The sequence below is a fragment of the Amphiura filiformis genome, chromosome 11 (assembly GCF_039555335.1).
Source record: "Amphiura filiformis chromosome 11, Afil_fr2py, whole genome shotgun sequence".
In the NCBI taxonomy this organism is placed as follows: Eukaryota; Metazoa; Echinodermata; class Ophiuroidea; order Amphilepidida; family Amphiuridae; genus Amphiura; species Amphiura filiformis.
In genome coordinates, this window is record NC_092638.1 from 33,407,712 (window position 1) to 33,419,990 (window position 12,279).

The 12,279-nt window shown below is 37.3% G+C and overlaps 1 protein-coding gene across 1 annotated transcript; it reads right to left on the reverse strand.

Moving 5' to 3' along the window:
- Nucleotides 1-264: 264 nt before the first annotated feature.
- LOC140164751 (peptidyl-tRNA hydrolase 2, mitochondrial-like) lies at nucleotides 265-10,597 on the reverse strand. The gene is made up of 5 exons (XM_072188117.1): nucleotides 10,279-10,597; nucleotides 6,520-6,618; nucleotides 4,114-4,235; nucleotides 3,672-3,784; nucleotides 265-855 (listed from the first exon to the last, which is right to left on the reverse strand). The coding sequence occupies exons 1-5, from the start codon at nucleotides 10,423-10,425 to the stop codon at nucleotides 806-808; spliced, it is 531 nt and encodes a 176-aa protein (XP_072044218.1). The 5' UTR covers nucleotides 10,426-10,597; the 3' UTR covers nucleotides 265-805.
- Nucleotides 10,598-12,279: the final 1,682 nt, after the last annotated feature.

The window sequence follows — 12,279 nt, forward strand, 5'->3', positions numbered from 1 at the left end:
CGTAACTACCTCCTCTGTTTGATGAGTACATACATGTACTTATACACCCGAGTCACAGTGAATTGCAGATCTGATACACATGACCCCACATGCACACAATAGTAAAAGCTGATGAGAGTGCATTGTATCAGTGAAAAAATAAGATTGGGCAGTGACAGCTCTATATGAAAGAAATAACGCTATGGAAGCCACCATTACCCTGCCATCACACAGGCCTGGAATGTTGCCGCGATCTAACAAGTGCATCACGCATGATCCTCACGCTTTCAAGCCCTAATATTGTCATTTGCTGCATCCACTGTTAGACTGTTTTTGGCCTGCTATGTGCAATTTTTCAAATGTTGAAAAGGTACAAAATGTACTTCTGTTTTTTTTTCTTCAAATTTTAGCCTGGTTTTTAAATTCAATCAACATGAATCAAATAGATAAAACTGACCAAGGTCCACCCAAAAATAGAAAGAAATACAGAAAAATTGTTCTAAATTACAATCATAACATGTCCTGCACCGTTAGACTTGGAATCAGTCTATTCAGAAGTCGTCGTCAGGCTGACACTGTGAACGCGTATTGTACAGGATGCTGATCGCGTAGTCGAGGGTGCAAACGGAGGCACTGTTAGCACCCCCCATGCGTGCATCAAATATTGTGAATCACTACCACTTCTGTTCCAGGCTCTGTAGCGTGTGCAAGTTGGCTGGTCCGCATTTCACAGTCAGAGCCTTGATCACAGGCAATACATATTATTGTTTGGAGCAGTGGCTTCTCGATGGATGACTAGCCAGGCTTACTATTAGAAGTTGTTTGGTCAGTAGAGTTTCAATTCTCCTGTAACTCGATCTACTAGTGCTGCAGGACCTGAAATATGAGAAACAGAGGTGAGTAAATATGTGTTGCAGGTCCCCTGCATTCCCCTTCTATCCCACTACTCCTCTCTCATCAATCCCTCCTTCTGTCTCTTCCCACTCCCTTACTCTTTATGATACCATACAAAATCATTTTTATATGCAGGCAGGGTTCGGTTTTGCAGGTAAAGTGGCAATAACAGTTTTTGCCTTGCTTAAACCGGCAAAAATGGTGAAAACTGGTAAAAAACTCATATATATCTATAGTCGCTCAAATATTAACAAGTAAAACAGAAAGCTCATGAACAGTAAACATTCAACATATTTGATGTCCTTCTAGGTTAAAAGGAACAAGTTTTGAGCTTGATATGCAACATTTCAGTTAAATGCACTAGTGAGCAATGAAAATGCATGCCTTTAATTTCTTAATATGTTACTTATAATTGGCTCAAAATATGCTAAGGTGTCATATTATAGCCATATATTTTGACATCTTTTTTTTAAAATAATAATTATAGAAATGGAATATTTGCTAGTTTAGTGGCAAGTTTAGGTAGTAAAGACATAGCATACACAATTTAAGTAAAATCCTTTCACTCTAAATAATAAAAAAAATAAAAAATAGCTGTAAAAATGCCTATTTTTACACTTTTGTTTGTAACATGCCAAGAGACGCCTTTTTTTCAACAGCTTTTAATTTTTTTTATGGATCCTTATAGAAATTCATGTGACCTGTTTCCCAAAATGGTGCAGTAAACCAATCAAAAAAACAGAAAGAGGCATTATGAATTATAAGTTAACAGATCAAGAAAAGGATTTAAAAGTTTGCCTTGCGTATGTTACTATTGTCTGTCAAACTTTTGATTGATTTTGAAGTCCCTCAGTTTTTTATAAACAAAGACTTGAAGCATAAACTAAAGGGTAAATCTATTGTAAATAACTTCATTTCTCCATATTATAATCAATTTGTAAGTGGCTGCCATCTTTTTTTGAACATATAACAATTTTAAAATTTTTCTTGAAATGTCTGTCAAAATATAACATACGCAAGACGGTGCTGTAATTCCTGCTAAACTAGGGTGATACAGCTAATTATGCTACATGACATAGCATTTAGCTCCACCTAGCTTTGTGGCACTATCACTTTGTGAGGAGAAGCTTTTTGATGACACAATCCATTGTTAAGTGTTGTCTGTCAAACATTTGTACATAAGTAACATACGCAAGATTTGTATGTGTCTGTCAAAATAACATACATGAATTTGTTTAAAAAATTAAAAATCACTTGATGTTCACATTATGATGATAGTTTAGAGTTTATAAAAGTGTTTTAAAACATGTGATTTATAAACTGCATGTGATCTTTATTCAATTTCCCATCTTGAACTACTGTTTTTGCCAAATTATTATTCTGTATGTTACATTTGACAGACATCTTGCGTATGTTATGGCTTGACAGACACACATATTTTATTTATAACAATTTATCCTCCTTATTGTAATATTTGGACACATTTTTTTCCACAATCAGTTGCTGTAGGTCCTACACCTAAATAACCACAAAATACCTTATGTAATACTTTATAAATTTTTATTTGATTGCAGAAAATCATCAAAATTGTGTCTGTCAAATATAACGTCATTTAAGGGCTAGAAAATTAAATTTGTGAAGTAAATGGTCTATAACTTATCTTTCTTTTAGTGTATTATGAACGATATATGTGCATACTATAATTTAAACCTGGTTGGAGACCAAAAGAAAAGAGCTGGAAAAATAATTGTGTGTTACACTTTTATGACACCTTAGCTTATTTTGAGCCAATTACAAAACCTGGCCTTGTTACACTCGGACTCAAGAAATTTTTTAATTTACGAAAAATCTGTACGATACTTTGAATCAATTTTTTAGTTGTGCCATTTTTGTTGGCAAAAACTGTTTTTGCCAAGCGGTTAAAACCGTGGTTAAAACCGCTGGTTTTTTTTCACCTGCGGCAAAAAACTGCGAACCCTGTATGCAGGTTTAATATAAACAAAGCTTCTGGTTTTGTTTGACCGGTTCAATTGATGGGAAAACCCTTTTGAAAACGAAACAATAAAATAATGGTATTTTGGTTTTCACACTTGGGCAGCATACATTAATTGTGCGCTATATGCCAAAACAGCAGGCCTCAGCACACTTTACAGAATGGGATTTTCCTGTTGAAATCCATACATCTCCTATATGGAACACATGACCTTAATCTTCCATGCAGGGAGTGTGAATATCAAATAGTGGGAATACCCAAATGGATGACTCCATTTGAAATCTACAACCCGTGTAGTACATGTAGATTAAGGTAAAGCCAGGTCCTCCGCATTGCAGAAAACCACGAAAATTGGGAAGAAACACAGAAAAAAGGTTTTGCTAAAAAGAGAATAAAAAGAGAAAAAAAATGAACTTAAAAAAAGCGAAATTAAATAAAAAAATATTTTTTTAATTAACTAAAAAATAAAATCCACTTCAAAATTCAACATTATAAAGTGAAATTAAGTTAGTAAACTATCATTTCACTGGCATAGGCCCAATATATCGATCTACATATCGGACAAATCGTAGGCTTAAGGTTTTTTATGTGCAAATTTTATGATCGCAAAATTTACAAAGCGGAGAAAAGCGGAATTTGACATTTGTAAAGCAGACAATTTTGGGCTTCAGATTAAGGTCATGTCTTCCATATACTTGCACCCGCATGGAATCAGAGTATAGCACCTTACCTCCTGAGCTATCTTGACTTACACTTCAATTTAAATTTACGCTTAATTTTGATGTACATTTTCAATTCAACTGACCTGGTCCGACACCTAATACTGTCTTGGATCCTGGAGCTATTTGTGTTCTTCCCGCATCCTGGATAATTGAAGTCACTAATCCCAATTCTCTTGCCTTCTGTGCCAGTTGAAGTCTGTAGGTAATAAGAAAACACTTTCAAAATGCTAGTAGTAAATTTTTTTGACATTGCTTAATGTGAGTGTAAGGCTACGAAAAACGGGCGATGGACTTTTTAAGTAGGGTCAACATTTTTAAGGCTTATGATTGACAGAATGACATCATCAGTGAGAGATATCCTGATTGTAGACAAGATATCAACACAGCATCACCATCTGAAGATGCTAGTCGGACTAGTGAAAACGTTCAAAATCAAAAAAAAATAGTGTAGTGTTGAAGTAAAAACTTTAATTCATTTTATCTACCACTACGTATGAATATCCACTCGTATACTTTATAACTTACAGTGATTCTTCATCCTGTACTTTGGTGACTACCTTTGGTTGGCCATAGAACTCCCATTGTTTTAGCATGTCAGGATTTTTCTTGGCTATCTGTTTATAACAAGATACTGACGCATGACTGCACTGTAATGAAAACGAGAAGACAGGACAATCTCTGAATCAGTAACTGCCACTAACTGGATGGCTGTAAAAAGTAACTCAGTGTGAATATAATGTTACATAAAAAGCAAGCTTGCCCAAATCGTAAAAATTTAAAAATCATGTCAAGTATTAGCACTACTTTCGGGCTCTGTTGCTATTAGTATACTATCCCTGGCGCTGACTTTCGGGCTCTGTTGCTATTAATATACTATCCCTCGGGCTCTGTTTCTATCAGTATACTATCCCTTGCTATTAGTATACTATCCCTCGCGCTGACGCGCACGATTAGCGCTCGGTTCGGTTCCTCGCGCTACGCGCTCGCTAAGTCCGTGAGGGCCACAGACTGCGGCTAGTCAAATATGTGATTTTGGTCTAATATTGTGGTAGCTACTATATTTTCCGAAAACATACTTGTTTCTGCGGAAATGGTGTTCATTGTTAGAAAAACATCGTAATTTGCATGATAGGGCCTACATTTGCATATTCTTGACTAGTAAAAGCAGCAAAACAAAATTTGGCATAAAGAGAGGATGTCCACGATTTTTTGTTTTCAAATGGATACTGATAATTGTTAGTTTACATCCTAAGCTTTACATAAAAGTAGCAAATTTAATGTCCCAGTATAACTCACAGTTTGCCAAAAACGTTTTGGTGAAAAAAATACTGCTCCCGTGCTATTCACCTAGTGGTGTTAATACATTTTTGGTGAGCACTACATTAAAAAGAAATTTGTAAGAACGCATATTGCATCATTCCACAACACTTGAATTGCCCATAATGCTATATATATATATATATATATATATACAAAGTAATGAACTAAAGTTTCTTCAGAGAGTGCTCAACTTTAAGTGTAAAGGAGCGATAAATAAATAAATATACAGATGGATCAGTTCATTAAATTTTATTCATATCCTACAAACTTGTTTCAAGAAGACTGCTGTCTCCTCTCATCAGGGATAGTCAAATGTAATGAAAACAAAACAAAACAAGATGAAGTGTATCTTTCCTGTGCGTAATTGCGAATTAGCGTGCGATTTAACTCTCGCTGCTGCGCATTTAACTCTCGCAGCGAGTATAGGTTGTGTCTACGCGAGATTTTTACGCGAGATTTTTCAGTTTGAAGTTTGCCGCATGTCGGCATGCGCTAATTAGTTCAGTTTTTTTATTAAAAGATGCCATTTTGGGGTGGCGTATGATGAAGTATTTCTCCATGATGCATAAGTTGCATCGTTTGTCACATTTGAGTATGCATTGGCATACTTCAATATTTTCCATTCGATAGTGAAATTAACATTATTGTCCTTTAGCTTCCAGATGTGTTTGGAGAGTTCTGTCTGGTGTTTGTGCTTTTCGCTTTTGAAAGATTGCTTGTGGTTAGCGAGTCTTAGCTTAAACTCGTTGCTGGTTAGGCCTACGTGCGATTCTTCTCCTTTATCAGATTTTACAATTGCTTGGTAGATGATGTTAGACGCCCTGCATTCTCCGCTCAGCGGACACTCAGGTTTTTTCTACAATTACATGGTTTTGCTTCTTGTTTTGGCAATTGAGCCTTCATAGTGTTATTGTTGTGTGTGTCTATAGCTGTCTTCATATTAGGCATGCAGCTATATGATACTTTTATTGTGTTCTTATTAAAGATCTTCTGCAAAGCGTGGCCTTTGGGAAAACTTTTGTTGACGATTTTTAAGAATTGACCTCCAACGTTTGTTTTAACTCTCAAATCAAACGGCGGGTTGAACCATGTTATGTTTCTCTTTCTGTTTCGGGTGTTGCGCTTTCTTTGGTCCCTCGGTTTGAATTCTAGCTTGTAGTCGTATCCGCTTTTCTTCAAAGCTTCTTGATATTCTTTGCATGACTCATTAAATTCGTTCTTCGACGATGAAATAGCCTGGGACGATACTTCCATATGGATATATAGCAATATAGCAATATGTATAAATTAAATTGCACCAGAAGAATAGTTACACAGCAGGGATAGATTGCGTTGCCAAATGCGATGCAATACCAGCTATATTATGCCCTGGGCCCCACTGCATATATGCACCACTCCCCTTAATTTGGATCAACACATGAATGAATTTAAGTGTTTTTCAAGTGTAGCAAACTTTGCTTTCATGACTGTTCTTGTGGTACATTCATACTTCAGTGTGTAAGTCTATGGCATAAAAATGCTACTGAACTCCAAAATTATTTGATATAATCATTGAGCATTTTGCTATGCGATACCAGCTATTTCCAACGCTGGTCAATGGATTTCACTTACCTGTGCTGCCACTTTGCCTTTGCCCATTTTCAAGTCATTCCTTACTACCAAGATTAACTTGTACTCCCCTAGCTCCCCCATTACATGTGATTCTGTTTCCTGCATGAAAAAAAATAAAATACATGATACATGTTGTGACTTCCACATAAAAATTGACAGTGGCAGTGTTTGCACAAAATAAAGTACATATTATGGGTTACGCATCCTGCACAAGAACAAAGCACAATGGGCAGACCTGCCAACCTACCTTAGACAGAATGATGAGGGACATTGAGACCAAAACCTTGTACACAAATCAGGTAGGCCTACTGACAAATTCAAAGACTTGAGGTGTGCAATACTTTCAGGATTCAGGTAAGGTTTTGCAGGTCTAAATTTATGACAATAGATTATTAAGTGAAATTTGCATCATTTTCTGAGCAGTACTTAGTATTATTTTAGAAAAAACACAAACAATTTTTTTTGTAGGTCAACCACAAATGATCTAAGCATTTAGATTTAGGTCCAGGGACATATTTTTTTCTTCTTTTTAATCTGGGACACATAAACAATTCGGAAATCCGTATTTAGTCACAGCCCTGAAAAATTCATCTCCACTTTCACACTTTTCATGCTGACCACCCCCCAAATTTCAAACTGATGTTGTGCAAAAACGAAACAGAGAATACTTTTGAGACTCTTCAGGTTTCTCATTTCTATCAATATCCAAACTAAGAAAAAAATCCATGAGTTATGGTGTACACCCCTTGGTGAGTTGGCATGGAATGGCCCATGTACCTGTATGGTGCCAAAGTGATTGGGCTGGAATGAAACAGTCCTATAGATTAAAAATGTCTACATGTAGTTACCACCTATCCCACATTGACTGAGAAATATATCCTCAATCCAGGCCACTGGTATTACCAATGATGGATATGAGGTTCAGTGGCGGCCCCAGGAATTTTTTTCGGGGGCATTGGTGGGCAAGGTGAATTTCGGGGGGGGGGGGCAAAATCAGCAAATTTTGCACAAAATTGCCGCAAAAAGTGGAAATTTACGTACTTTAGGGTTTTTACTGGGGGGGGGGGGCAACAGGGGGGGCAATAGGAATTTGGAAGTAAACAACACCAACCACAATGGGTATAGTGCCCGCAAAAGTTGCTCAACTGACACGATGTGAATTGTTAACATGGTTAATCTCTTACAAATGAGCAAACTTTGCTCTGATCAAAGATATACAGATACGGTACCGGTAAGTCATCAAAATTAATTTCAGTAACATTAAACTTCACAAAGAATTGTTTTAATGCATTTGAAAATTGGCAACGATTGAGTGACTGACTAAGTTCACAGTTCCATGAATTCTCTACTCCATCCACACAGTAAGTATTGTGTCATCGTCGATAGTAGATAGATTTCTTGATCAACTCCCACATTGCATTTTTCCCAATTGAAAAAAACAGGGAGCAATATTACAGTAGCAAGGTCACAAAAATTTGCAACTCTTGTCCTGGGAAACCAACAATGAGTGTAACTACCCGGGCCGTACATCAATAAGATATTTAATCACCCTGGGTCTCTGAAAATGACATGTCAAAACTTTCTTGGGCCCAAGTTTGCCCCCCCCCCCACTCCTTTTGGCCTTAGCCTTGAAGTTGAGGCATTTAGTATACTGTCACAAGCAAAATCTAATAGAGGTATTGTTCAAAGACAACTTGTGATTAAATTGTGCTGGGATTGGAATGGAATGACTCAAAATCATTACGGTACATGATTATTTTATTGTTTGTTTGTGTATGGTGTTTCATCATGATGATGATGATCATCATTGTTGAAATTATATATAAATTTAATGTAGTCAGTGATAGTTAACGTTAAACATGATAACATGTCAATAAAATTGCATCATCATGCTATGCCTATGCATGCATGGCAATCAGGTCATGGATTGTCTGGAAGTGCAACATGTGCAATGTAAATGTCACATTAATCACAATCCACATTCACATGCAATATTCATGATGATCATGACATCATGATCATCATGACACGTCGGCCATATAAACATATCGTCACCCTCATTAAACCAAAGTGCCTAAGTCATTTTTACATGTTTCTCATTTACAATTTTGATTTTCTGAGTAATAATTAATTAATGATATGACAAAAATTGACAACAGAGTCTGTCACAGACACAGTGTAGGTATGCAAGGCAAACACATTTGCTAGTCAGCCAAATTCGCCGACAATGTCAATGCAATGATTAAAGAGTTTAACTTCAACACTACACTATTTTTCGCTCACCTGGAACGTTTTCACTAGTTCGACTAGCGTCTTCAGCAGATGGTGATGCTGTGATGGTATCTTGTCTACGATCGGGATAACCTTCACTGATGGCGTCATATGATTGACAAAATCACTCCATAGGATGTTACGGTGGAGCGGCCCCCCCCCCCCCCCCTGGGCATCAGTAGGTTGTCCCAAATTGGGTATATTTCGAGTCCTTTGTCACGATTCAGTCTCGGTTTCTGAGTTCTTATGTGTATAGCTTCCAGAACTCTGCGGGAATATTCTTTTTGTTCCCGTTCAATCACTCTGCCTTACATAGAAGGCCTTTCTGAGAAGTTACGCAGAGCGTTTAGGACTGCGGGAGTTTCGACCAATTTCAAACCACAGAATACACTCAGGAGTGCTTTAGTAGCCCCTAAAGACAAGACAGAACCCATTAAGCAATCTGGTATTGTGTATGAGATCACCTGCGCTGATTGTGATGCTAGTTACATCGGTGAATCTGCTATACGCATCTGCTACGTAGTGAACACAAATCCACTGCCGGCAGTTCCAAATCAGCGGTCAGGGAGCACGTAGTCAGATCAAAAGGACACCAGATTGACTGGGAAAATGTGAAAGTGCTTGAACGGGAACAAAAAGAATATTCCCGCAGAGTTCTGGAAGCTATACACATAAGAACTCAGAAACCGAGACTGAATCGTGACAAAGGACTCAAATAGACCCAATTTGGGACAACCTACTGATGCCCAGGGGGGGCGCCGCTACATCGTAACATCCTATGACGTCATTCTGTCAATCATATGACGTCATCAGTGAAGGTTATCCCGATCGTAGACAAGATACATGTACCATCACAGCATCACCATCTGCTGAAGACGCTAGTCGAACTAGTGAAAACGTTCCAGGTGAGCGAAAAATAGTGTAGTGTTGAAGTTAAACTCTTTAATCATTTTATCTACCACTACGTATGAATATCCACTCGTATAATGTCAATGCATTTTTACATAGAAATTTAAAACTTGTGCCCGAAGAAAGAAACCTACATATATGTTTTCTATACGGTACTTCACTTGACCCAAATATGATTTTTTATGGTGATAAATCACTCGCACATGGAATTTTGATAGCAGTTCCATTAAAAAAAGCTGCTATCATAATGAGACTAAGATCTAGAAACACCCCCGAAATGCCGTTTTGGGGGATTTTGCTAGCTGAATCTTTTTGACATTGTTTGATGAAAGTCAATCTTTGACAAGATGTAACTTTGCTACGGAAAGTGCTATGAAAAAAAGGTTATCAGTTTTGGCTTTGTTTACTCAAAGGCTTTAATTTGATATATAAAATGATGCAGTTTGATGGCAAATTTGAATTCACCTAGTATACCTACGAGTGTGACACTACACAAAATTAAAAAAAACAGGTATAAACAAAGTTGCAGAAATACAATGCCGCATCCCTGTAGAAACTGGCAAAATTTACTACATTTACCGCTGTTTCTGCTGCAATTGCTGCTGCTTGTAGAGCTTGCTGACGGCTAAATTTACCCCTCAGCAGCCATCCCATTAACGTCCCCGCAGCTAAACTGACCAACACATTCACCGTCATTGGAGTCAAAATATCATTAAATTTCGACATAGTTATTCGGTGTTTGTAACACTCCAAATGCAATCAAAATAAAATGGAACGAGAAATAGACGCTGTTCCTTTTAATGCTGATCTTTATGTGTTAGGGATCACATAAATGACTGAACAAGAAAGAAAAACATGCCGGAAAAGTACACTACTGAGTGATGAAATTTCTGCTCGCGATGCGAAACATGTGAATGACCTTTGAACCTGCGTGAACTTTGACATAATAACAAATGCTCTACTTTTATGCATGATTATTCAATAATAAATATATCACTGTGCAAAAAAAAAAAAAATAGAGAAATATGCAATTAAATTTTAACAAAAAAATATTCATGATATAAAAATGTATATTAATTATATAAATGAATATTTATGTGTTTAAGCGTAATTACAGTAATTTTTAAATATTAAAACTTCTGATGTTCAATAAAAATTGAACAGCGGTGAATGAGCTATGGGTTAGTAGACTTGAACCACCAGTCCTTCAACTGCTTACGCACGGTCATTTTATTCCGCCATGTTGATTGTTTCGAGATCGGGGCCGAGGGACTCAGGCTAATGGGTTAGGGCCACGAGGAGGCTATGAATATTAATAGATATGACGTCAGTTTGAGCTTCAGTACTGCCGAATGTCATTCATTCCATTGGTCATTCACGCATGTAATTGACCCGGGAAATTGACACAAAATTTGACCCCCCCCCCACCCCCGAGTGATATACGTTCACTAAAAATGGGTGACGGGGATCGATGTGCGGCCACATGGACCCCCCATTTTTTAACTCCCTCGCCCGATGACCCCCCTTTTTTTTTTTTAATTAGGGACATTCACAAACACTTGGGGGCCCTGATGCAAAAGAGGCCTTGTAATTTTTTGACCCTTCTAAGGAGAAGGGACTGAAAAAAAATGACCACAAATTTTCCTGGGAAAATTGTATATGCTTTTCTATGGGATTGACCCATAATTTTCATGTCAAAAGGGGGGGCTGAAATTTTTGAGATCTGTAAAAGGGGGGGGCCCAAAAAAAATTTTGCATGATAAAATATTTTTCATCAGGCTCCCCCCCCCTAACAACGGTCCCTTATCCCTTTTATTGTTTACTGAACTCTCTCATCCAATGACCACGTTTTTAATTTTCTGTCACCAAAAGACCACCCCCCCCCCCTTCAAGAAATGGACAAAATTCTGATAATGTATCCCCGAATTACCCCATTTTTTCATTATTTTCTTTCAAATTTGTCAAATTTTAAAGACTTGTATCAATACAATACAATACAATACAACTGAAATTTATATAGCGCCTAAAACCAAACAATTGTACTAAGGCGCTTTCATATTTCGACCCAAATTTTTCCCAGTCTCACAGAAAGATGCTTTTTTTCATTTTTTGTAAGATTTTCCCCAGTCTCACTGAAAGACCCTGCCCCCTTTTTTATGGGGGCGGGGGGGCTTCTAACCGAAAGACCTCCTTTTTTGTTGTCTAGGCTCTCACCGGAAGACCCCAAGTTTGTAACTGCTATCCGCACATCCCTGTCACTACCAAGGTCAAGTGCACCCCCCGGAGTTTGTCTTTTGGGCGAAAAATGAAAGCATTTTTCGTCCTTATTGCGATGGGTTTTGGCATACTTATTTCCTCACAGCGTTGCAGAATAAAAATAAAATAATCGTGCTGTCTATGTAATCAGGAAACTACAGAGGCGATAGTGTACATTTAAATTTGTCATTACTACTTCATGTTGATATTCAAACAGTGCTATAAAGTTGTCTTACCAAGGAATGTGTTTGTATTAAAAGAAATAATTGTTTTACAACTTGGATGAACTAGAATTACTTTTATGCAAATCCGAAAATTGCAACA